We start from the raw sequence: 26,278 nt of genomic DNA, 5'->3' as shown, positions 1-26,278 counted from the left end.
ACTGGGTGGTCTCTCTCTCTCCCTGGCTGCCTAGCATACCTGGGCTCTTACCCTTCCAGGCCCCCTGATCTCTGAAGTGCTCTTCCTAATTTTTGGACCCTGCATTTTTAACAGCTTAGCCAAATTTGTGCTTTCTCGCCTAGAATCCTTCAAACTACAAATAGTTATGGAAATGGAACCCCCACATGGGTAACCTGATTTTCTGTGGCCCTCCAGATCGTCCTCTCCTGACAGAATCCTGCTTGTGGGCTCCTCACAACACCCCCCCCCATCCACGCCTCCCCCCCCCCCCCCCCACACTCAGCAGGAAGCAGCCAGAGTGATCATCATCCCAAATCCCTTATGGCAGTTAGGTTACTGCATTGGCGGGGAGAGGGGGTATGAGGAGTCAAATGAGATCAGGTAGTTTAGGGTAAGGGCCTGGGGAGGGAATATGGTAAATTAGGAGGGAATGAGCCAAATGGTCAGGATGTGAGCAAGATAGACTGAATGGACCAGTCACCCATAGAGCTGCCCTTCCCCCTGAACCTGAGAGTGGGAACTAAGGGGAAGATGAAGGCAAAAGGAGATTGGCTGGTGTTATTTTTGAAAGAGCCAACAGGAGGCAAGAGCAGGAAATATAAACCCCTAGACTGGTCAGCTTCTGTGGGAACCCTATTTGGGACCCCTTAGCCTGCTGAGAGCTTTGCTAACTTTCACTGTAATAAACTTCATTTCCCTTTGCTTACTCCTCCTTTGTCCGTGAATTCATTTGTCCACTTCTTGAGACAAAGAACCCAAACCAAACCAACAGCTCAGACTCGTGTCTCACTGTGACCTCTCTCACCAGCAGGATCACATCCTTTGCTTTTACAACTGAATATTTGCTCATATGGCTAGCAATGTGTGTGGGCTCTAAGAAATGAAGTTAAACCCTGTCTCTCTTGTCTCCAACCTGTGACCCGAAAAATCCAGCATGAAATTAATCTCAAAATGTGTCTTATTTAGGGATTATTAATGATCAAGTGATACAGTTTAATTAAAATCATTTATTCTCAGTAAAATCAAACATATCATTGAGTTTACATAGAAATACAATTTTCAACGGGATCTTCATAAAAATGCACTGGTGAAACAAATTTTTATAATCAATGACCAATTATGGATTGTTTAATCATGCCAGTAGCAGAATTGATTACCTGATTACCATTAAAAATTGGTAAAGTAATGTATCTTAAATGTGCAAATACCATCTTAAGTATTTTATTATGTTACCATTGATAATAAATGGCCACTAAATATATACCTATTACATAAAGCTTTTTAAAGTACAATAAAAATACAAATTCTATCTGTTAAAAAAAGCCATTGATATGGCTTCTAAACGTCCTCATTATACAAATTCCAAAATACTATATGACAAACAAAATTATAAAGACTTTTCTTTATGAAACATATACTACCTTCTAATTAAGGTACAACCTAACAGATACCAGAAAACAACCAAGAAGGCTTACATATATCATAGACCCTTATGGAGATACATACAAATAGAATATTGCATAAGCTGTTCGATTTCTTTTCCTAGTGAGAATGTACCTTCACTTGAAGAAAATTTCTGAGAGTAAAAGAGACAGAGAATCTGCTTTGGAGGCCTCCCAGCAATGCAGCCTCGTTCATTGTCCTCACATTGTGATGAACCAAATGGTAAGTTTTAACGGTAAATTTTGGTTGTACTGCGTAACAATTATTATTCAAGTTAAAGATAAACTGAGCAGCAACTTGATTTTTGTGAAAAAAAAAAAAATGAGATTCCAATGTCAACAACAAAACATTAAATTTGCTAAATAATATTGGTGATTGATGAAGAGGAGTTTCTATAGACTGTATAGTATCAAAACTAATGAGACAGCACAATATTTTGAGACAAAAATATATTTGGTAAAATAAATACGAGTAACAGACAGTGCAGCTATAGACAGCAAACATTCCAAATGCTTTTTCAGGAAACATGAGATCGAAGGATATCTATATGTTTAGTAACGTAACTTATCTAATTAGAACTTAAACTGTGTTTGCTAAAAAGGAAATTTTACAGTTTCCCACAATATCTGTTTATGAAATAAAATATTTAGAGTATAACTGATGATAATGGCTAACATTATTACTTTGCATCTACCAATACTCTACATACATTTGGTTTAATTATAATAGGCATTTATATGTTTGTCATTTCACCTATCAAAAATGACTTAGTGGCATTATATTCAAAGTTTACATTTTCTCAATGATAGGAAACAGCGCTTCGTACATAAAATGACATCTGGTATCATGTTCATTAGTTTGAATATAGTATTCAGTTTGGCATTGGTATATCTCTTTAGGACTTTCAAAGGTTTCATTAAGGTATGGCTTTTGGGAAATCAGCACTAAACTAGCAGCCTGGAGTCTGAACACAGATTTCAAGATGCGAATGCTGTAGAACTCAAACACAAGAGAGATATTTGGATCATTTGTCCTCTGATTAGAAATTCTTTTACAACAGAAACAGACAGGAACATAAAAGAATACAGTGAGTTGTTTTTAAAATAAAATGTTACAGGTCAATAGTGAAGGTATGAGGAAATTTTACGGAAATAATTTTCAGAAAGTGAAGATATTAAAAAACATATTGGCACATGGGTAAGACCTGTTGTAAAGCAATCACAGACGTACGTGCAGATCAAACAAGTTTAACACGAACCAGGCGCTCTCCTCTGACATCAGCACTTGCTGTCCACGGGGTCCAGACAAAACACCGTGCCTTCCAGAGTTAGTCCCATTTTGAACCCCTCCTGTAAAGCAGAGAAAAATCATTAAAGTAGGAGAGCACCTGGCAATAAATAAATACATAAATAAATAAAATCAGCAAATCAAAGAGACTATGAACAAAAGTTGAAATATTCAGGCTTTGAGCGACTAAGAAATAATTCAATGTCAGAATGTCGGCTTGTCAAATTTTCACGTAGGTGTACACCCCAGGCAGATCTTGACACCCATTAGCAGAACAAGCTTTCTTTACGGAGTCCCCATTAAACTAATTTAATGACTATGTAGCATCAGCCTATTATTTCTTAATATGATTTAACTGTTTCCCGTATTTTGCCATTTCTAAGATGTGCTGTATTATTTTCCATAATCTTCACACTTATAATTATTCTCTCCTCAGAAAAGACTGTATTAACTTGAAGAATACAACATGAGTATTAGTAGCAGAAGGCACGCGGGGACTGACCCTGGCCCGCAGTTAGTTGGCGTTTGCTCCGTCACTTGCACTAGTGTGATTATTAGTAAGAAAATGATACTTATAATTTGCTAGATTATAGTACTTTACTTAATTTGTATGTTTTCTCTGATTAGACTGAACATGTCTACATGTTTACCAGCCACTTGGTTTTCTTTTGTGAACTACTGTTATTTTTTTAAAATTCATCTGTTGATTGTTTAGTTTCTTAATCATTTGTCTATGTACTTTAATTACGTATATTTGACACAGTTATATTATTAAACAGAAATTTTAAAAGAACTATGGAAGTTCTTCTGTAAAAGACTATATGTTTATATAAAATATGCCCTTATAAAAATTTCTCTCCAAATAATAGGTCTGATATTCATATTGCAAACATTTAAATCTGTCTACCGCTTATGAAATGTATTTGAATATTTGCTGTGTCCACTATACTGGCACATTGATCCTCCGAGTTATTAACCAGTCCACTTCACATCACTTAATGCACAATTCTTTCACCATTCACTGACTTTCCAGGTATTACGTTGTTATAACTTACAAGGTGTACTTCTGGGCTGACCATGCTATTTTATACTGATTTCCCTGCTGACGTCATGTACCAGAAGTTTAAATTATGTCAAATGAAGAACCTGAATTTTTGATTTCAAATAAATATCTAACTTTCTAGCAATTTATAATGAAATATGGCTTAACATTTTTTACTAAATTGTACATGTATGGGATGTTTCTGTGACCTTTCTCTGTCAATAAAAAAGGGAAACCAAATATTTCAGTAGGCTTATTAACTCAATATGATGGTTTACGACACCTATTATACTGTATAAATGTTTACATTCAATGCAAAGATAAAAATAGTAGCTAACTGTGCATTTGATTAATTAAGCTAACAAAATAAATAATAGAATCATCATAGACTTTAGATGAAAATGTTATTTTACTTTAATTGAAGTGACCTTGCAAGTTATTCCTGGACTCAAAGACACAGGCAAGCAATGATACGGACAACACAATAGTGACTATGTCGTTGAGAAAATACTTTAAAATATGGGTTGTAGGGTCCCTTTAAACACAATTAATAATCAGATACATCCATCTGAAACTGCTGTTTGAATATTTCTTAAACAAAGCATGCAAATCTTACAGTTTTAGCCTTAAAAAGTTGCAAGCTGTTTAAAATTATTATAAAAATAATATACCAACCATCTCTGGCGCTACCCACCATGAAAGCAGAAAAGAGAAGACATTAAGAAAATATTAGAAGTGGCAAAAACGAAAGTAACAGCAAAAATACCACAGCTCAACATTCTCTGTCTAACACATCATGAAGCCATTCCACACCGTGCTTCTCAAAGCCGAGTGCCGGCAAAGATCTCAAGTTGTAGGCTTATCTTCAAAAATGCATAGAAAAATTTTCAATTTTGTGAAAATCTAAAAAGCATTGATAAGAAAGTACTCTTTATGATTTGTTTAAACTTGAGAACAAATACTATCACATCACTGCCCATAGGTGCATTCGTCCTTCCAAAAGCATAGCCATGGATTCCATGTGGCAGAAATACAGCGTTCCTGACAAGTTACCGTCACTATTTGGGTGAAAGTTTCACAGTATTTGGAATATAGCAAAGAGATGGCGACACTAAGACGAACAGAAGGTTTGATACTGGTGATTTCAGTTTCAGCTAAATAACATCATTCATCCTGTTATATCAAAGTTCTTAGCTTGGATTTTATTAAGTGTTGTAATTTTTTTTATTTAATTATGATTTTTGAATTAATATTTGTCTGAGAGCTTCAAGGATATGTCTTTGATAAAAACTAGCAAATAATAACTTCACCAAATTATAAAGAGAAAATGAAACAGGAGAACTTAGTGTTTATAAGAACATGGATTAATCATGGCCCATTCTATAGCGCTCTTAAAACCAGGATCGTCAAACTTCCAGAGCAGCTCAAAACTGGAAAATGAAAGGGAGAGAAAGAACAAAACCCAACTGAACGACATTCCTAAAAAGCTGGCGACCGGCTTCTGTTCTTCACCAAGAGCCCAAGTCACACACTGCCCTCCAATGCCTCTTTCAGGAGGGGCTGACGTCAGCCTGACAAAGGTTTTCCTTCAGCCACCCAGTCACAGTTTTGAAATTCATAATTGTTAAGACTGAGATAGAATCTTATAAATCCAGTGTAATGACCTTTTAATTCTTGGATTTCAAAATAATGAGCCATCATGCATAAGAACATGAACCATTGTATTGCCGTTGCAAGTTGCACCATTAAGAACCAAACCAAACCTCATCCTTAGCGTCTGCAGGAGTGTTTATAGGACTAAATGCATATTATTATTGTAAAGTAATTACTTTAAGTACGTTTTCATAGTGATAATAACTCAAGGAAAGGATAATGTGGGTAGACAGGATCACATATGAAAAGGAAAAATCCATGTCTGGGCCAATCTGTTGGAGAGTCTATAGAATCACATATTAAAGAGAGAACACCAGGCCTGGGCCGATCTGCCGGGTAGTCACCTGCATTTCATCGAGTTTTGATTGAATGTCAGGAGGGAAGTCGCCTGCCGCACAGCTGAACGGGTCGAAGGGCTCTGCTCCAAACAGGTCTCGTTCTGGACAGAAGACAAGACGTGGTGTATGAACACAGAGGCCGATCGCGTAAAGAAACCCCGCATGACAAGCGAGCTGCTCGCCCTGTGCGCTGGGCTTTCCCAGCCTCAGGCTTGTCAAATACCAACCAGAAGCACAGACTCCCTTTAGGATGCGTCTTTAACGAGGCCTCCCTAACATCAAAGCCACCGAACACTTGGTAATTAATGCACTACAATACCTACATGTTATTAAAATGAATGTGCTCCTACCGAGACGTCCCAATTCCATTCACGGACCTGGTTGTGAAGCAACGCGCAGGACTGACGAGGCCAGGAGGCAGTTTTACTCAGAGTTCACGTATGAATCTCAGAAAAAATTTAAGGGATCTCATCTCATGTGGTGTGAATTCATGTCACCTTCCTAGAAAACCCTTGATCCCAGTATCATCCCAGCATCAAAAAGCTCCCTGTACAGATATTTTGAAGCATACTTTTTCTTAATCACAAAGACGTATCCAAGTTAAAATCGATGGCTGTGATTGATAAGGCTATGACCTATTATTTAATTGAAAAAGAAATTTTTTAATGGTTAAGAAGTTTCTTTCCTCTGAATCAATTCAAATAAAACCCTAACAGACGATAAAGGAATTTCAAGTTATCGATGGGCCTGGGAAGTTATAATGTAGTAAGACTTTCATTTTCAGGAAACTGTAACCACACTCTAAAGTCAAGGCTGGGTAAGAAATACTACTCAAGCTACTTGTATCCTGGGCATCGCTCCTTCCCTCCCATGATTCTTGCTTCTCCAGTTATAACTTTGGGGCGTCAGATTCATATATGAAATAAGTTAATAAATGACAAATGCTTAGAAGTCCCTGGTTCTGGTAAGGATTGTATAAACCTAAGAGGGACATATCATTTATCACCCAAATAAAGACACTCTGAAGAGTGAGAGGTCTCCCACCAGTTGTAAAACAGCGGTGAAGGAAGAGTGTCGGACATGCAGAAGGACAAAAAACAGCCCATGACAGCATCAGGATATTGGCAACCTTTTCTAAGAACATGATGGTGGGTGTATTGGCACAAAATATACCCAGAGGGAATTGTGTATACATTTCAAATTAGGTAAAGTATCGAACGCTCCCATCAACAGACTTTTAAAGTCCCTGATGTTATTCCTCCGCATTTACGTTCGTCTTCTAACGTCAATGGCTGCCTCACATGGGAATAGACGTTTCGTTTCACAAAGGGACACACACCAACCAGGGCCCTGCCATGCTGTGAGCCTTACGCTCACACTTCAGAGTCACACTGAAGCGTGTTCCTGTGATGGAGAGAGGGTGCAGGAGAGCAGACTGTGTCAATTCTCCTTCCTTCAGGTTCCCTTTGGACACGGAGCCGGTGCCGGATCACGGCCCGTGGGAACTATGCTTCCGGTTTCTGTGACAGGGCGCAGCTCAAACATTCAAGACAATTAACAGTGAGCGTCTGTCGGCTGCTTTCCAGTTCATCAAAAAGAGACTCTCACGTTCCTTCTAGATTCAGAAGGTGAATCAGAAAAGCAACACCTTTCGAGCATTTCAGATGTCAAAGAAAGAACGCTTCTGTAGGAGTAATAAATGAATCATGGAATGCATAGATTTATGTATTTCTCCCACTAAGCTTATCCCAAAATTTACACTGAGCTCCGTGAGACATGTCAAAATCATGAAAATTCCCACCAGAGTTGTTTTTAATCACTAAAACATTAAAAATACAGCCCCAATATAACCCAATAAAAATATAACTCAATGCTTTGTATTATAATGTAAGTAACCCTACACCAAAATGTCATTTTCATACAATTTTAAATGTAAGTAATGTCTGTAGTAGTATACTCTGAAGTATGAATGTGACACATGTATACTTTGTAAACATAATACTGTATGCACATGTAAACATAACACTTTGGTAATTAAAAAATTTAATGAGCCCAGCCAGTGTGGCTCAGTGGCTGAGCTTTGACCTATGAACCAGGAGGTCTCAGTTTGATTCCCGGTCAGGGCACAGGCCCCGGTTGTGGGCTCGATCCCCAGAGTGGGGCCTGCAGGAGGCAGCCGATCCATGATTCTCTCTCTCTCTCTCATCATTAACGTTTCTATCTATCTCCCTTCTTCTCTGAAATCAGTAACAAAAATGTTATAAAAAAATTTACTGAGCTTGCTAAGATATCTAATTTCACATAAAGTGTTCATCAGCCATCACAATGTACACGAGCGCAGCAGGCATAGTGACGTGTGTCGGAACTTACTGATCTCGGCAGCTCTGCCAGGCACGGGGGGCGGCTGCGTGCCGTTGGGCGTGGGCACCGCCGGCGGGTGGGAGGTGGGGGAAAAGGGAACCATGTCGAAGATGTCCGTGGAGGGCGACTGAGGCGACACGCTGCCGGCCTGCGGTGAGAGAAGGTAAGTTAGTTCATGTGGACACACTGCCATGCGAACTACTTCATATACATGTAAAACGTATGAACAACAAATTCCGTGAACCAAAAACAATGACATATTGGCAATTTCATATGGTCCACACAGCTATGCTAAATGCTCATGGGCAAGAGAACAAGAGAAAATTTCTGCAAAAATGTCCTCAAAGATGAGGGCAAACCTAGTGACAATACTGTTCTCGGGAGATACGGAGCACACGCTGGATTTTTCATACATCCAGAAATAACTGCCATTTGTATCAGAGACCTGAACATGCTAGAAACTATAGAAAACATGATGTCAGTAATAGATCTTGCATAAAATTATAAGTTTTAAACAAAAACAATTGAACATAAGTAATTGAACCTTCTTAGATAAAACCATATAAATGCAATGATAACAAGTTTCACAGTTTTTAAGGGTGTGTTTCAATTTATATTTATAACCACAGTGACAGCCAACTCTTACACACATTGCAGTGCCTTTTCTGCTGACTAAGATTTCACCAAGTTTTTTATAATAAAACCCTACTTTGTGGTTTAAGTTAATAATCACCGAATACACCACCAAGATCATTGCTATCTGGGCCAGGGCATCATGACGGAATGAAATAATCATCACTGTGTCATTCAGGGGAAAATGCACACACACACACACACACGCACATGCACGCACGCACACACACACACACACGCGCACACACATGCACACACACACACACATGCACACGCACGCGCACACACACACATGCACACACACACACGCACACGCACACACAATCCATAGAAAGGAAAGAAAGAAGTCCCACATCGGAAAGGGATGGTGAGAAAACGTTTCCTTTTCCTACGAGAACGTAAACAGAGAACGCTTTGAGTAGTTCATGTTAAAGTGACAGAATGCATTTATTTTTCTGAGTCACAGACGATGAAAACAATGAACACTAAAAAGGCTGCTTATGTGTAGAGATGACAGACCTGCCATTAGCAGGATTGCTAGCGCACGTTTCCACGCAGGAAAATCGCTGTCATCTTCCCCTTTTACCATCCTTCCCTTTAACATAAATACTATCCAAAGCCTCAGGCAGCCTCACCCTCACCCCGTCCTCCGCAGGAACGCTGCTCTGCGAACCCCCGCCCTGGCGTCCTCCTCTCTCACCTTCCTCAGAGTACCAAGAACTCACATCTCAACTGCAGTCAAAAACAGACCAACCAAAGATGTCTCGCTCTGTCCCTCTCTTTTCCTCTCTCATCCTTTCTCTTCCCTCCCAGGCTCAGCTCCCTGAGGAAGGCACTACCTCTCCTGCCCCAACTTGTACTCCATTCAACCCTCGACGCCTTTCAAGCTAGTCTCTGCCGTTTAGGCATGAACTCGACCGAAACTGCTCCCGCCAACGTCACCGATGACCTCCTGTCCCATCTGCTGCATCGAAGGGTCCCTTGAGGTCCCCGTCCCCTCACCTTTCTGGGGGTTGGTGCACCACCCACACCCTCCGCCTGGAGCTCTCTGATGTCAGGCGACCAAAGGCCCAGATCCCATTGCTCAAGACACACCGCACTGCCCACTGCCTCTAACAGCACGGCCGGCAGAATTAAAGAAGATAAGAGGGAAGTGAAGAGAAGTTTCCGTGTAGAAAATTACATGCGGTCTCGGGGTGTGGCTCCCGCTGACGGGCCGGGGAAGGCCACACTTAGGAGGCGGCGGTGTTATCCCCAGCGACAGCCTGGAGGCGGCCGCGTGAGCAGGGCTGGCGGGAACGGGGGGAAGGTTCAGACAGGGGGGCGAGTGCCGGGGTCCAACCCCAGCAGGTCCAGGGGTCCCCAAAGGTGTGGATGGAGTCGGCGAAGAAGGAATGACACGGAGACAGTGTTCAGTTGATCAGCAGCCTAGCCAGGATCTCCAGCCAGGATCTCCAGCCAAGTTCTGGTCTGGATCTCCAGAGAGGTTCTGCCTTGGATCTCCAGCCAGGTTCTGTAGCCATGTTCTATTGCTATGTTCTCCAGGCAGGTTCAGTAGCCATGTTCCCTCGCTAGGTTCTCCAGCCAGGTTCTGTCCAGGTTCTCCAGCCAGGTTCAGTCACCAGGTTCTAGTCAGGTTCTCTTGCCAATTTCTGTAGTCAGGTTCAGTCCAGGATCTTTTGCCATGTTCTCTCCAGCGAAGTTCTTCTGTCTGTAGTTCTGTGTAGGTTCTGTCTTCTTAGTTCTGTGTTCTAAGCTCTGTATTCTAAGTTCTGACTCTTGCTGTCTTATTACATCTGTATTTATACCAGTTGATTCAATCCTATCAATCTCTATTACAAAGGTTAGGGCGTTTCTTATCTCCATTCCAGGGAGTAAAGATTATGTAGCTTAAGCATGATTGTTCATAGTTAAAGTGATTAATTACCCGCCTGGCACTTAGTTGAGGGGTTTTATTCCCTCCCTAACTTCAGGGGAAAATCCCTACCTGGGGAAACAACCTTTCTCAGAGAGGAGACCTTGGTTAAAACACATAGTGCCAAGAAGGTGAGCAAACATTTTAAGAACAGTATGCCATATATGCCAGGTCCCTTGAAACAGCAAGCATGGACCGGCTCCCGGCAGGCGAGTCCTCACTCGAGCGCCAGAGTGGGGACGCACAGCGCTGGGGCCCGCGGGCAGACACCGTGAGCAGCAGCTGGAAGAAAGGACAGAGAGAGGCTCTCAGGAGACGGAGGGACAAGGAGGAAAGTGCACACGGAAACTTGTTTGGAAAATTACAGCGTGTGGGAAGGACAGGCGCCTGGGAAAAACGTTACTAATATTGGAAGGAATATGAGTAGAGGCGTCTAGTAGAGCTGGTGTTCCTGTTGTGACCGTCCTTACATTCTGGATCCACTGATTTGGCCTTGTCCCGGGGCGATGCCCGGGCTCCGAGTTATTTTGCTGCTGAGACGAGTTCTGTGCCCGCACGGAGCTGGTCATGGCGCAGAAGCTACTGGACACGAGTGAGAGCGCCTGCGTCTGAGGTCCCTGCTCCTGGGCGCCTGTGGCTCCTTCTCCAGGAGGTGGGGGCTGGGACACGCGTGGGGGATGTGCGTGAGGGACATGCTTGGGGGACGTGCTTGGGGGACGTGCTTGGAGAGCACGTGTGGGGGCTGGGACATGTTTGGGGGACATGCGTGGAAGACATGCATGGGGGATGTGCTTGGGGGACCATTTTAGCTTTGAGCTGTGCCCACATAGAAGGTGTGGCGGTCTGACTCCTGGCAGTAAATGCTGTACGCATTTCATAAAAACACTGAACGAAAGACTGCACATTTCTGTGGTGATGTCTATAGGAATATGAGCATGACACCAAAATTTTACTTTATGCTGTTATTTTGGTGCCATCAATCTTCCAAGACCCTTTTAAAAATGTAAAATAACTTTAAGGTTAAAATATGATTTATCAAAATTATTAAAATAGAGGTTCAATATTCTACTTAGAATGAAATTTAAAAAGTAAATTACTTATATTTATTAATATGAAGGTCTAAATTAAAAACTTCTCATTAAAAATGGTTAAATAAGACTAAAGATGGGAAATATAATAGTAATGTAAAAAGGTTCCAGCAATACGTTTTATCCTGCCATGCTAATTCATGCTTTTAAAGTCCACTGTTAGGGCACATTTTCGATATCCCTTTTTATTTATTTAGATTTAATTTTTTTATTTTTAAAATATATTTTTATTGATTTCAAAGAAGGGAGAGGGGGAGAGAGAGAGAGAGAGAATCATCAATGATGAGAGAGAATCACTGATCAGCTGCTTCCTGCACGCCCCACCCTGGGGATTGAGCCCACAACTTGGGCAGGTGCCCTGACCGGGAATCGAACCATGACCTCCTGGTCAACCACTGAACCATGCTGGCCGGGTTACATCACTTTTTAAATAAGTAACAACTTCTAGAATTTAGAACTTACAGCATCATGGATGTATTTTTTCAGCTTTCTCGATCCACAATTTGTTCATATTGGTTTCTTAGTTATAAGACCCATTATCATCGTATATGTTCTTACAAGAATTCTGCAAATCACATGGCTACCACGTCCACTCTCTCAGAGAGGACACTGACACGAGGAGAGCTGAGTGCTGAATCAGGGACTCATGGTCGGGGCCGGATGGAGTATTTTTTCTTCCCATGAGACAAGGGTTTACTTCTGCAGATTGTCGTCTGGAAGTGAAGTCATGAAAGAGAAGCTGAGGACTGCTCAGCGCATCCTGTGGGCACCAAGTGTTCCTGAGGCAACGCGCATGTTTAAAACGGGGGCCTTTGTTTACAGATTCCCAGTGGGCTTGTTTGTGACGGGGCGTCTGCACCATCTGCCCCTGCCCATCCCCACTTCCCTCGTCGCTGAGAAAATGCCGGAGGAAGATAAACTGTTCTCTCGCAGGGAGTCCACTCTTCAGCTCCGTCAGCGGCCCCGCGGCCGACCACGCGACGGCAGGGCCTGCCGGTCTCATGGGTCTCATGGAAGGAAGACATCGTGTTCCTCAGCAACAGAACGCCCAGTGGGTCTCGGGACGACAACTTTGTTCACTTCACTTCCTGGCAAGAGCCTGGTTTGGTTAAAGGCTCCTTGAGCCAGAAATGTACAATGTAAGCACCCAGACACGAGAATCAAGAGCAGGGATTGGATGTCACTGCTGTGCCCACATCTCATAATGAAGCAGCCCTCTGGAGGCGGCCACGCGGCCAGGAGGGCAGAACAAACCCCTTTTCTGATATAAATACAGGCAGCACTGCCATGTGAACGCAATAAATGGAAATCAGATTGTCCCGAGATAATTAGTACCAAATGGTGGAAAACCAACCTCTGATCTACTGCCAAACCACCACAGCCCAGCGCAGAGCAAACAGCACAGCCAAGTAACGGAAAGTTCTCGCTGTATCGAAACGCTGTCCTAAGAAGGACCCGGCTTCCAAAAGCCACGGGAAGCCGCCCGCCGTGTCAGTGGGCACAGGGGCGTGGACACAGCCTGTCGGGGCGACTTCACTCGCGGAAAAGGGACCAGGGACCACCGTCGTGTGTCCAGGAGACAGGCCAGCGTGCTGGTTGTTCGGTACAAGCAAAGACACAGCATGTGACTTACACACGAGAAAATGAAAAGCAGGAGTGGTCTTCATTCATCACGCACTTAAGGAATTGGCTTTAGGTGAAAGGGGGCTTGGGACATTTATGTCTATTAAAGATACACCTTCTTCGTCGTGAAAAATGCCTTTTCCTTTTAATACTGAGAGCAAACAAAAGAAAAAGTCTCTTAGCTGTTTTCTCTGGCCTGAACTAACCTACTCCTTCAGCGCCGCAGGAGCAGACGGACCCTGGGAGCGTGAGCTAAAACCACCGACAAGAGTTCCCCCGATGACAGAGGAAGAGCAAGCGTTTCATTCGGGGCCCACACCACAGGCTCGCCCCTCCTTGAGTCCCAGGTCTGTCTCTTCTGCATCCACTGAACAGCTCCGCCCAGTAGGCAGAACTCAGGTGAGCAAGAGTGAAATACTGCTTCTTACTGCCCCCTCCCCCGCGTCACGTCTACTTCAGAGGGCGGCACCCGTACCCCAGGCTCAGGATGAAACCTTAAGGGACAATCCTGGCCGCTCTCTTACTCCAGGCGCCCACCAGCCATCAGGAAATCCTGCAAACTCCGCTTCCACGCGCATCAGGAATCACGCTCTGCTGACGGGCTCAACTGACAGACGTCTAGACCGACCGGCCTCCTCCCGCCCCCTCCACGGCAGGAGCGGCCTGGCCAGTCTGGGACCTCACTCTGGCCTCTTGACACGCTTTTTTTCAATTGATTTTTAGAGCGAGAGGGAGGGAGAGGGAGAGGGAGAGAGAAACATCCATGATGAGAGAGTCATGGATCGGCTGCCTCCTACACGCCCCCTACTGGGGATCGAGCCGCAACCCAGGCTGTACTCTGACCGGGAGTCAGACCTGGGACCTCTTGGTCCATGGGACAGTGCTCAACCATTGAGCCACACCGGCCGGGCCATTTTGGCCTCTTCGTAGCCTGTGGTGCCGGCAGCAGCCAGATGATGCCCTAATCCCGACCTCTCCCCCACGGCAGTTAAACCACAACAACAACACTAACAGCTCCGCCCTGGCCCACGGGCCCTGAGAGACCCAGACCTGGACCTTCCAGTCACTTCCACGTTGCTGGCTCTCCCTCCAGGCGCCGGCCGTGCCTGTTCTGGCCGTCTGCCCTGACGTTCATCCGCCGCCTCCATTCGCATGCCACCATCTCTCTAAAAGGCTCCCGCCCGTTCTCTTCCTTCCTGCTCCATGTCACTCAGAGCATCTCTCAGGTGGCGACTGCCCGGGGATGGGAGGGGGAGGGGAGGTGGAGGAGAGCATGGGGGGGTCAATGGTGATGGAAGGAGACTTGATTTGGGGGGGGGCACGCAAAACAGGGTACGGATGATGTGTCGCAGCGTCGTGCCCCTGAAACCTGTATGATTTTGTTCACCAGTGTCACCTCCATAAATTCACCCAAAATAAAAATAAATAAAATGGGGGAGGCGAAAAAGCCATAAACGTGATGAGAAGCGCCTGGCAATGGCAGTGAAGAGGAAGCAGTCGGAAGGAACGGCAGAACCAGCCGGAACCGAGGAGGACGCGCCAGCACGTCGTCATGCACGACAAAGGCGCGAGGGCACAGGCCTCACTCCGTCTGCTCACCTGGCCCTATCGCCCCACGGGCACCCACTACTTGCCAAGCAGGGGATGATGGGGAGGGGGTGCAGAGGGAAGCATGTGTTTTGACCCACTTCCAGGGCACGGCAAGTGTGGAACCCTAACTATCTCCTCATAGAAGCATTCTTCAGGGCGATGAGCTGGGGAAGCATTCTATCTGGCACTAGATGGCAAACAGACCTATGTGCTAAAACGTGTTCCCTGAGTCGGCCTGGTGATTGAACCAAAATGAACTTGCAAATAAAAATTTACAATAAACATTCTTTTCAAAAGTTTGCAAATGCTATCATTATGTCTCAGTGCATAGTATATGCCGTAAGTGATACATTAAATATTTTTCAAATACAAAATAATGCCCAGCCGGTGTGGCTCAGTGACTGAGCGTCAACTTATGAACCTGGAGGTCATGGTTTGATTCCCGGTCAGGGCACATGCCTGGGTTGTGGGCTTGATCCCCAGTGTGGGGTGTGCAGGAGGCAGCCGATCCATGATTCTCTCTCATCATTGATGTTTCTATCTCTCTCCCTCTCCCTTCTCTGAAGTCAATAAAAATATATATTAACAAAAATACTAGATCAGGTATACACTTTAATGGAGAAAATCATCAGTACACATGATTCAAAAAGAAAAAATATCCTAAATATATTTTGCCTAGGAAAAATATTGTTTGAACTTCCATTTCCCTCCAAAAATGTTACTTAGCCAAATCACAAAATAATGGTATCTTTCTTGGTATTGGGAAGAGGATCTAACATTTCTGAGAAACCAAAGGGAAATCATTTCACCATAAACATTGAGTGTTGTCTGAAGAGACTACCCTTCATGTCAGTGTCTGAAATACGCTGTGTCGCTCCCCGTGGGAACCGGGCTGTGCAACGTAAGAAAGCAGATTTGGTCTTGGTGATAGTCCAGCTCTAGGAGGAAGCTCAGTGCTCCAAGGGCAGGTTGGCTGAGGCCAGTGAGTCTAACCTCAGCACACAGTAACCAGCAGGAATAGAATGAAGAATATGCCACAGAAAAAAATTGAGGCCTGAATTATTCTAGGAAGAAACAACAACAAAAAGTGATAAGAGCAACACGGAAAAACAACTCCGATCTGAGCTACCAAGGAAATCTTACATTTTTAAAATTATTTTTTACTAGAGGTTTGGTGCACGAAATTCGTGCACTGGGGTGGGGGGATCCCCCAGCATGGCCTGTGCCCTCTCACAGTGCGGGAGCCGGTGATGGATTGCCCCAGAGGGAGGCCCCGCCCCCCCATCCAGGGCTCCTCGATGGATTGCCCCAGAGGGAGGCCGGAGCCGCTGGGACCCGCCTCCGCGCTGTGCACACAGCGTTAAGTCCCCGCCCACCCGCACACGCAACCTCCTGGTGATGGACTGTGACGGCGTGAGGGCACCACGGCGTGATGGCGAGATGGCCATTTGCATGTTAGCTCTTTATTATATGGGACTGATTTCAGAGAAGGAGGCGGGGGGAGAGAAAGAAACATCAATGACGAGAGAGAATCATTGACCCGCTGCCTCCTGCACGCCCCCTATTGGGGATCTAGCCTGCAAGCCGGGCCTGTGCCCTGACCTGGAGTCGAACCGTGACCTCCTGGTTCATAGGTCAACGCTCAGTCACTGAGCTCCTCTGGCCGGGTGGACATCTTAATTTTTAATTAACCTTGGGGAGTAGCTGTCACCTCTACCCACGTGCAGCTTTAAACTACTGACAACAGAGTGTTCCTAGGAGCGTCGCCGAGCTGCTGACCCAGAGACATTCTGTCACCAGGAAAGCCTCTTCCCGGGAAAGCATGCGCTGACTCTGTGTACTTACTGGGGAGGCTGACACCTGCGTTATTCGCAACTGGTTTTCCAGATCCTGTACTTTGTTTTTAAGCTCCACGTTTTCTGTTTCCAAGTCTTGAATCTAAAAGGCAAATGATCATTGGACAGACCTTCAGAAAAGGATTCCTGGGAAACGTCGGCTCTGATAATAACTGCGTTCACGAGTGGGATTCCCTGTTGTTTCCATTGCAATGTGCTGCCTGGTATTATTAAATGAAGCTGGGGGAGTACAGAGTGCTGGGTCCCCGGGCAGACCTATGACGCTTAGAGTGTTTTTACACGTGTGCACCAGGCATGTTCCTAATCCCTCGTCTGTGCTCCCTGGGGCGCGGTGCAGCCTGGCCCGTAACCTTGGAGAGTAACCGCAGGCCGGGGAGGCGCTGGCGGCGGCGGGAAGAGCGTGGAGAGGTGGCCGTTCAGGCGCGGGCCGGGCCTGCGTGGGAAACCACTTACCCGGCCTCGGCTGCTGCTGCTGCTCTGATCCCCGTGAGAAGCATCAGGAGTGAAGCAGAGTCACATGAGACACTACGCTCTTGCGGGAATCCAACACGAAACCGTTAACGACCGCGCGCCGTGGGCGGGTGATGGTGGGAGGGACACGGGACAGCATGGGGGGGGGGGACGGACGGCGGCCTGCCAGGTCTGCCTGCTGACATGGGGTCTCCCTGTGCTGACGCCACATGCGACATGACCCGCGCAGTTTACTCACTCTTTTCTGGAGCCCTGCGATCTGTTTTCTAGTTTCGACATCCTTGCCTCCAGATTCTAGAAATTTCCGGTATGCCAGGTTGAACGCTTGGCCGATGGTTAAAGTGATCTCTTCCGCCTTCACACGAATAAAACAAAGGAGGTCTGCCTTAGTGGTCAGTGTCAGGCTGCTCTGTGAACCAAGACAAGCATCCCCATCGGTACTTCCGAGGGCAGCAGCTGGGGGGAGGGGAGCGGAAACGAGCAGAGTTCTCGCTGCTGAGTAACAGCTCGATGCCTCCCCATGCACGATGTAAAAAAATAACGTGCCCCGCGCGGCTCAGGGGTTGAGCATCGACCTATGAGCCCGGAGGTCACGGTTTAAGTCCCAGTGAGGACACAGGCCTGGGTTGCGGGCTCGATCCCCAGTGTGGGGTGTGCAGGAGGCAGCCGATCAATTATTCTCTCTCATCACTGATGTTTCCATCTCTCTTTCCCTCTCCTTTCCTTTCTGAGATCAATAAAAATAGATTAAAAAAATAAGACACACACACACACTGACTTATGATATTAACATGAAGTTGGGTAAAGTCATTAATTGAACGCTTCACAAACATCACCCCAACGCAACCACATAGGCCCGGGAATCTCTCTTTTAATGAGCATTACATTATAAATTCAATTTCCTTTATATTTATAGCTACAGGCTATGCAAATTAATACAATTAAGAGCAAATAAAACCTTGAGGTAAAAATAATACAATGAAACTTTGAGGAAACAGTCCTCGTTGAGCTCATTCATGGAGGTGACGCTAACTTGAGGTTGGAGTGGGAGCTCGGACCCTTGCTTCCCGAAGCCCAGACTCCATCCCCCTGCAGCGGAATTACTGGCGAATGAGTGACCCGTAGATTCCCTGCCCGCCAGCCGATCAACATGAACTTGTTTTTTGAGGTGGAAACCGAAGAGCTCTGCTTTGAAAGGCCCCCTTCTGAGTGCTGAGCACACAGACGGTGTGAGCCATCCCTGCAGGCTCCACGTTTTCAGCCTTGGAAAACGCCATGCGCATACGCTGTCTTCAGAGAGAATAATGCATCAAGGAATTACAATTACGGAAGTCGGTGACAAACAGTGATGATCGGGTAGCGATAAAGTCAGGGATTCTGGCAAGCTTATGTTTAAACGGTCACATAAGCAATTTGATGGGGATCAAATGAAGAGAAAGAAGCACTTGACACAAAGCCGTAGAAGGCTCATGTTCATAATGATCTCTCCTATCAATGTTTCAAAAGACCCCAAGGAAGTTCATTTCCATGCGTAGGACAAGAAAGACAACCAAGTGCACTGCTCGGTGTAGGCCAGTGATGGCGAACCTTCTGAGCTCGGCGTGTCAGCATTTTGAAAAACCCTAACTTAACTCTGGTGCCGTGTCACATAGAGAAATTTTTTTGATATTTGCAACCATAGTCAAACAAAGACTTATATTTTTGATATTTATTTTATATATTTAAATGCCATTTCACAAAGAAAAATCAACCAAAAAAATGAGTTCGCGTGTCACCTCTGACACGCGTGTCATAGGTTCGCCATCACTGGTGTAAGTGGTAAAGGCTAGTCCATCTCACACACAGAAGATCCACTTTAGCCTTCTCGGTCACACAGGGAACATCTGCAAGCAATCACGGTTAAGCAGCACTTGGAGCATTAAACATAATGCATCCACTCAATAGGATACATTGCAAAAACCACTGGGACTGCACAGAAAATTCCTTATTGTGCACACAGCACTTCTCATGTGGGTAAGCATAGCTTTTTCTGACGAAATGTTCTATAATGTTCATCAAATTCTCAAAACATATTTGGATGCCAATTAGGTTAGCACATTAATTTGCCTTTTTAAAGAGCACCATAGTCTAAAAGATACAGATGTTAGCATGTTCTAGTGAAAGATGGCCTTTTTCTTTAAAGAGAAATTCGCTGAGTGTCTATTGTCCACCTGTTGTAGGACTTAGGTGGACAAATAAAAAAAGCGTTTGTTTTCAAGAAGCTCACATACGGAAAACAGAAATAACTGCGTGAGGGTGACAATCACACTAGTCCTCTGACAGCTATGGCAGCCTGAGCAATGAGCAAATGCATGAATTAAGCTCTTTTCCTGTCTCAGCCAAGAATGTTGCCGAGGTGAGACGTTCTTCCTTCGTTGAAGACATTAGTGGATGAGCGTCACCCAGGCACCACGAGGTCACCGTTCCGATTCCCGGTCAGGGCACAGGCCCTGGCTGCAGGCCTGGTCCCCAGCAGGGGCGTGAGGGGGGTGCAGGAGGCAGCTGATCGAAGTTGATGATTCTCTCTCATCATTGATGTTTCTATCTCCCTCTCCCACTCCCTTTCTCTTTATCTAAAATCAATAAAAACATACTTGAGAAAGAAAAAGCCATTGATGGCTGCAACGTGTCTTGGAATTCACATCTTATGCTTTACAACAGGACCTCGGACTATTGATTAGCATTAGCTTATGCTTATAATCAAGACCCAGGGTTTTCCTTTAGATTCAAGAAGATTAAAGAATCATTGCAGAACTTAACTTTAGAATTCCCTGACCGCCCTCACCTGCTGGGAACTTTAGATGACGCTCACAAGTGAACACTCGCCCCCATGTACAGGCGCACACATGCGCTCACACCTTCCCCGATTCCACTACCTTTCACTATGGTAAGCTTTCTGAGTAATGAAAATGAAGAACCATGTTTTCAAAGTGTCGGCTATTTTTAAAGAAGTCGCACAGACGTTATTTCCTGGAGTTTAACATCTTTCTTCGTGTCAGATCCATTAACACTCCAGAAAAGACGAACTCCGCTGACCATCACTCTGCATTATGTGCACATTCCTAAATCATACCTGAGATTAAAATCACAAATAGGTGAAATGATTCTAAGATAAATGAGTGCACAGCATAAGCAGCGCTGGCGCTCTAGGAGACGCAGTTTGCATGCGAGCCTGCGTGCCTGACACGAGAATTCAGTTACGGACGGGATCCTGCAGGCCGGCTGGGGCAGGACGGGCCCATTAGCGAGTTTAAGTAATTACAGGCCTCGCTCGCGTCCCAAGACCTAACTAACGCCGGAAGCAAGACATTCCTGGACCGTAACACGACAGCCCCCCCCACGACACCTGCATACGTACACACTTCTCGCTGTCAAAGACGTAGCACAGGTGCTTATTGGACTCGGAATCTTTGCAGATGAAAGTGAAGATCCTCTTGTCCGTCTTATCATCGGCGCAGAACGATATTCGGTGCAGCTGGCAGTTGTGCTGGACTTCCTGCGAACACACACAAACACACACGTGAACACACACAAACACACATGAGGGGCTGGTCCATTCCCTGAACACCAGCTGGTGCTGGACTTCCTGCGAACACACACAAACACACATGAGGGGCTGGTCCATTCCCTGAACACCAGCTGGTGCTGGACTTCCTGCCGTGTGGGCAGATGTCATGTGGGCCCAGGTGCCGTGGGGAGAGACAGCAAGGGCCCGCCACCTGCTGCCCCGGGGAGACCCGCGGAGGCGGCCACGGCAGCCGCTAGGCAGCGCGGAACCAGCTCCGCTGTCAGACGGCAGGTCCGAGGGCTCATGGCGGCAGCCCTGGTGACAGGACACGCTGACCATGTCCACAGGCAGCAGGCAGCCCAGGGCCTTTCCAGAAACAGCACCAGCCTCCGCTTCCTTCCTACTCAGAGACCCACTCCTCACGCGTCTCTCCCAGCCCCGGAGGGGCCCTGAGACCAGACTCCCAGGGCTCATGCGCCCAGCGGGGCCCGAGCCGCTCACACCGGCAGCACAGGCCCCGGAGCGCAGGCCCAGCGCCCCCGCAGAACCCCAGGGCTAAGCGGCCGTCAACTGGGAACCTCAGTTCCAACCGGTAGCAAACATCACGTATCTATTAAAACGGGAATCTAACCACAAGGAAAGATTCGAGAGGGTCTGACATTCAAAAATGAGCCTTACCTTGGTTTTGGGTTCTAGAATTTTTACTCCATAAATTGATATTTGCAACTCAACTTTCGGAATTTTCTGGCCTTCAGATTTCTTGATATGTCTTGCAAACTACAAATGAAAAATTATTCACAAAATTATAATTGTTTCTATGAAGAATGAACACACACAAATATATATATACATATATATATGAAGTTTGTATTGTGTTGAACTTTTCATTAAATTCTTGCCCATTATAAAGTATTTTATAAATCCCCCATAACCTCAAAATATTTAGAAGTCACAGTACCTATCATGACATCCTGAAAATCAGATTGATTCCCAGTAACTTTTAGAAACCACCGTTAACCTGCTTTGACCGTGGCATCTATAAACGTGTATTCACGCCGGCTGAGAAAACGAAAACTTGGTGGGAAGATAAGCAGAGATCAATTTTTTCCCTGTGGACCTTTTTTTTTTTTAATTAACACGTTTATTTTTTTGTTTGCTTGTTACTCCAAGGATATTTTTCCATTGAGTTTTTTAGAGAGCGTGGAAGGGAGGGAGGGAGACAGAGAGAGAGGAACATCCATGTGAGAGAGACACATCGACCGGTTGCTCCCGGGGATCGAGCCTGCAACCCAGGCACATGCCCTTGACTGGAATCGAACCCGAGACCCTTCACTCGGAGGCCGATACTGTATCCACGGAGCCGGACCGCCCTCGACCTTTTGTTGGTAGTGCGGGAGGAGAACGTGCCCCCGGGGCTGCTGGCCCGGCCTTCCCTTTCCAGATGCTTCTTTGGTGCACGTCCTCCCCAATCAAATCCACGAATAAAATGAAACCGATTCCCACACGCGAAGTCAAGCTAAGAACGGAGCAATCACCACCAGCGCAGCCTCAGAGCGGAGGCCCAGTGGGCTTCCTGCCACCACGGGCCTTCCAAGACGCTTCACGGCAGGGGCGCCGGCGCCGCTGGCTGGAGCGCAGGTGCAGTGAATGCCTGGTTCTGTTACAGAACCGCCCGGAGGCCGGGGCAGCCACGCGCCCCGTGGGGGATGTCTCCGCTCTGCCCACGCGGACTTAGTGCCGGGAACAGGCCTGCAGGGGCCCGTCACACCGGACACTGAACAACGTTAGTTTTAAGGATTTGCTTTAGAACACACACCACTGACACACGCTGCTTCCTGTGAGCGCGCCCCGCGCAGTACTCGGGACACGGCTACTAAGGACAGTACTCATGGCTTCACTGAGTCCCAGCTGACGGGGCGCCCTCAAGGGTCCACGCTGCTCCTCTCCCTGCGTGCCTGCCCCCCCCCCTTTCTTTGTAAGACATGGAAACGGGGAGAAAGAACTAAGGGAGAGAATCGGACTTCTTCGCCCCCTTTAGCGCCTTCTCAGCATGTGGCTCATCCTGGCCTGACTCACAGCACCGAGCAGGGCAGGGTTCGGCTCCTGTGTGTGTGTGTGTGTGTGTGTGTGTGTGTGTGTGTGTGTGCTGTGGGCACCAGCCTCTAACTCGGGGCAGACCTGACTGCAGGGGTGCAGTCCCCCGGGGTACAGTCCCCTGGAGCAGAGAGGCCAAGGCCTCCCCCCTGTGGCCTGTGGGGGGCGTTGGCTTTATTCTCTCGGGTGGGATTCTGCACATGAATTCCACTAATTCGGGCCAGAGGGTTTTGATTTTTTTTTTTCTTGAAGAGATTTGTTCTGCTTTATGAGAATCGTGAAAATCACCCCGGCTATCGCCCAAAGAGAGAGGATGGGTGTGTGGGTGTCCCCCCCCCCCCCCGCACCCCAGCCCCAGTCTCCTTCCCGCATTGAATGAGCGCCCTGGGATGTGCCGGGGTGGCTTTCACCATCACCCGCCATGTGGGACCGGGGACCGGTGACCAGCCGTCTGGGCTGCCAGACTCCTCGGCCTCCCGGCCGCTCCCTCCTCCCACAGGGACGAGCAGCGGCCGCCCACCTTCCCACAGCTGCACCCACACTCCCGGGACCCCTCCTGGTTCCCCAAGGGCTGGCACAGAACACCCACCAACAGCAACCCGTCTGCTGAGCTATTGCTTTTCTGCCAGAAAAAAAATAAGAAGGGAAGAAGGAATGCAGAAAGGAGGTGGGGGTGGGAGGCAGGAAAAACAGACGGAGGCCAGGAGGGGAAACACAGAGGGAGACAAAGGAAAATCAACATCAAGTATCTGGTCTGAGGCATGTGGAGGCCTGGCCTCTGCTTCACGTGAGAGGAAGGGATTGTGTTTAGGGACTCACAGGTCACCCGAGCCAGGACCTGGTTCCTGAATGGTGGGTAGCGGTCAGGTCTGAACCTAGCTCTGCGGCCACCCATCACTAAACGACTCTTCTCTTGCACACAGATTTTCTGCGTTTAAAAAACAAACTTCTTGTCTGGCTGGCGTGGCCCAGTGGTTGAGTGTCCACCCAGGAACCAGGAGGCCACTAGTTCGATTACGGGTCAAGGGCACAGGCCTGGGTTGCAGGCTCCATCCCAGCAGGGGCCGTGCAGGAGGCAGCCGACCAGGGATTCTCTCTCATCATTGATGTTTCCATCTCTCTCTCCCTCTCTCTCTAAAATCAATAAGAAATATTGAAAAACAAACTAAACAGCGTCTCGTTACAGAGAGAGACTGAAGTCGAATGAAAAGGCTGCTGGATTAGATTTCACAGAAGTTGGGAGTTATTCCTGAGCCCGCGGTCCTGGCTTCTCCTATGGACTGAGTCCTTCAAAACTGACACTAATTGTGTTTATAAAAATAAATAGATACTATTCAAATTAAATTCCTTACAAAAACACTGGTATTAGATAGAAGTTGAAAGGGCTTTTAAATTGTCAGACTTTATAGAATTTGGTATTTTCTTACATCTCAGGCTAAAACATACTCAAGAAATATAAAATATGATGTTTCAACAAATACATACTCGTTTACAAAAATTTTTACATTTTAGAAAAATTTATAAACTATAAATTCTCCACAAAATGGCAGAGAAGTGGCATACAATAAAATAGATCAGTTTTTAAAATCTTCCTGAAAGTTATCAGGCATAATTAAACAGAGCAGCATGAAAAATAAATTACTGAAAAAGTTTTAAGTTTTCCATCGTATTGCATTGATCCTAAAATTCTCATTCTTTTTAAGTCAAAGGCCAACATATTAATATGGCAAACTTTTAAAAACTTTAGTAACTATAAAATGCTACCTTAGCCAAAGCAAGTGGAATAAAATCCTTCACTGGAGTGGGTAACAGGGCAGTCAGAATGCGGATGACTAAGAAAAATAAGCAGGAAATTAAATGAGGGAGGTGGCCACAATGCGAGCACATTTATTTTTAAGTGGAGCCACAGCGCCACCCTCTGGCCATTTCAGCATAACAGCAGAATTAAACATTCTTTTAAAAAAATATAAACAATATACTTGGATTTGTGGCCTCTAACAAACACACACAGAAGAATTTAAAAACACGTGAAAAACACTGCTCCATTCATTTTCCTTGGCTCCCGAGTTATCACCCTCAATATACTTCCCAAATCTAAGTATTATTTGCAATCACCCAAGTGAAAATGGCTTCGCACAAGCACGTTTGTTCCGGAAGGTCCTGGGAAGGCTGAGCCACTACCACCTGGCCGTGCGTTTTTAAACGGCGCCAGGTAACGTGTGTCTTCCTGTCAACCACCTCCCGTCCTTAAGAGAGAACCTTTCAAACGTAACACTACGTCGGAACTGCGTATAAAGTCCCACAAAAACACGCGCGTGGCCCAAGTAGGCTTACCGCTGTGAGTACACAAAACAGCGAGTTTTTCATGCGTTATTATTTATTAACTATCGTATTATTTTCCATAATAACAACCGTAGGCCCATTTTTGCCCCCTGCTGTGCATAGAAACTAGCTTTGTCTCCAAAGCATTTCATTTCAAGTATCTCTTTGCATTTTATCTGGCCATGATGTGAGTGAGTCCTTTCGGTCTGGGGTTTGGGGTGACGGAATAGAGGCCCCCCTAGATACGAAGAAACACTGCGGTTAATGCCATTATTCCTTTATAAAACACTCTGATAGTCAGGGGAGCTGGGCTCCTGCTCAGCGCGTAAAGCATTCTGAACAGGGAAACACGTATTCTGCATGCTGCCCATGAACTGAGACCTTTTATTAGTAATGTCTCCATCAGCGCTGAGGAGTGCTGGCCTAGGAAGGGCAAGTCTGCATCCTCCCTACTGGTCGGCAGGAAGAAATGGCTGCCTCGCTTTCCCCCCAAAGGGGAGTGACATCACCTTGGGACCTCACAGCCTATTTACTTAAAACATGAGGACTGCCAGAACTGGTTTGGCTCAGTGGATAGAGCGTCAGCCTGCGGACTGAAAGGTCCCAGGTTCGATTCCGGTCAAGGGCATGTGCCTGGGTTGCGGGCACATCCCCGGTAGGAGATGTGCAGGAGGCAGCTGATCGATGTTTCTCTCTCATCGATGTTTCTAACTCTCTATCTCTCTCCCTTCCTCTCTGTAAAAAATCAATAAAATATATTTAAAACAAACAAACAAACAAACAAACAAAAACCATGAGGACGAATATCTGCAGATAAAATGAATACAGAAAAGTATTATCCATTTCGGTTCTTCACCCAGAACATAAGCCGCCCCACCCCCATCTGTCCGCAGACTGAACGCTCAGGCTCCGCCTGACGCAGCCCCCAAGCAGAGCAAAGCTGGGCCCGTCCGTGGATTCGCCTGGGCGATCGGAAGCCTCACTCTCCGAAACA

General features: G+C 46.1%; 1 protein-coding gene across 10 annotated transcripts in view; it reads right to left on the bottom strand.

Annotated features, from left to right (window-relative positions):
• Positions 1-1,013: 1,013 nt before the first annotated feature.
• Positions 1,014-26,278, bottom strand: part of GULP1 (GULP PTB domain containing engulfment adaptor 1) — a 154,569-nt gene continuing 129,304 nt past the window's right edge. For 4 of the 10 annotated variants that reach the window (XM_036320270.1, XM_036320265.1, XM_036320266.1 and 1 more), the window contains 8 exons: positions 21,547-21,645; positions 20,719-20,856; positions 17,560-17,730; positions 17,304-17,327; positions 16,840-16,932; positions 8,155-8,293; positions 5,791-5,885; positions 1,014-2,813 (listed from right to left, as the gene is read on the bottom strand). In XM_036320270.1, coding sequence (XP_036176163.1) covers positions 2,742-2,813; positions 5,791-5,885; positions 8,155-8,293; positions 16,840-16,932; positions 17,304-17,327; positions 17,560-17,730; positions 20,719-20,856; positions 21,547-21,645 — 831 coding nt within the window. In that variant the 3' untranslated portion in view covers positions 1,014-2,741. The remainder of the gene's footprint in view (positions 2,814-5,790; positions 5,886-8,154; positions 8,294-16,839; positions 16,933-17,303; positions 17,328-17,559; positions 17,731-20,718; positions 20,857-21,546; positions 21,646-26,278) is intronic. The other 6 variants (XM_036320273.1, XM_036320271.1, XM_036320269.1 and 3 more) reach the window with 5 other exon arrangements.

Source organism: Myotis myotis, unplaced genomic scaffold (assembly GCF_014108235.1).
Source record: "Myotis myotis isolate mMyoMyo1 unplaced genomic scaffold, mMyoMyo1.p scaffold_m19_p_8, whole genome shotgun sequence".
NCBI lineage: Eukaryota > Metazoa > Chordata > Mammalia > Chiroptera > Vespertilionidae > Myotis > Myotis myotis.
Note: the sequence above shows the minus strand (reverse complement) of the source record. Positions and strands in the feature narration are given on the sequence as shown.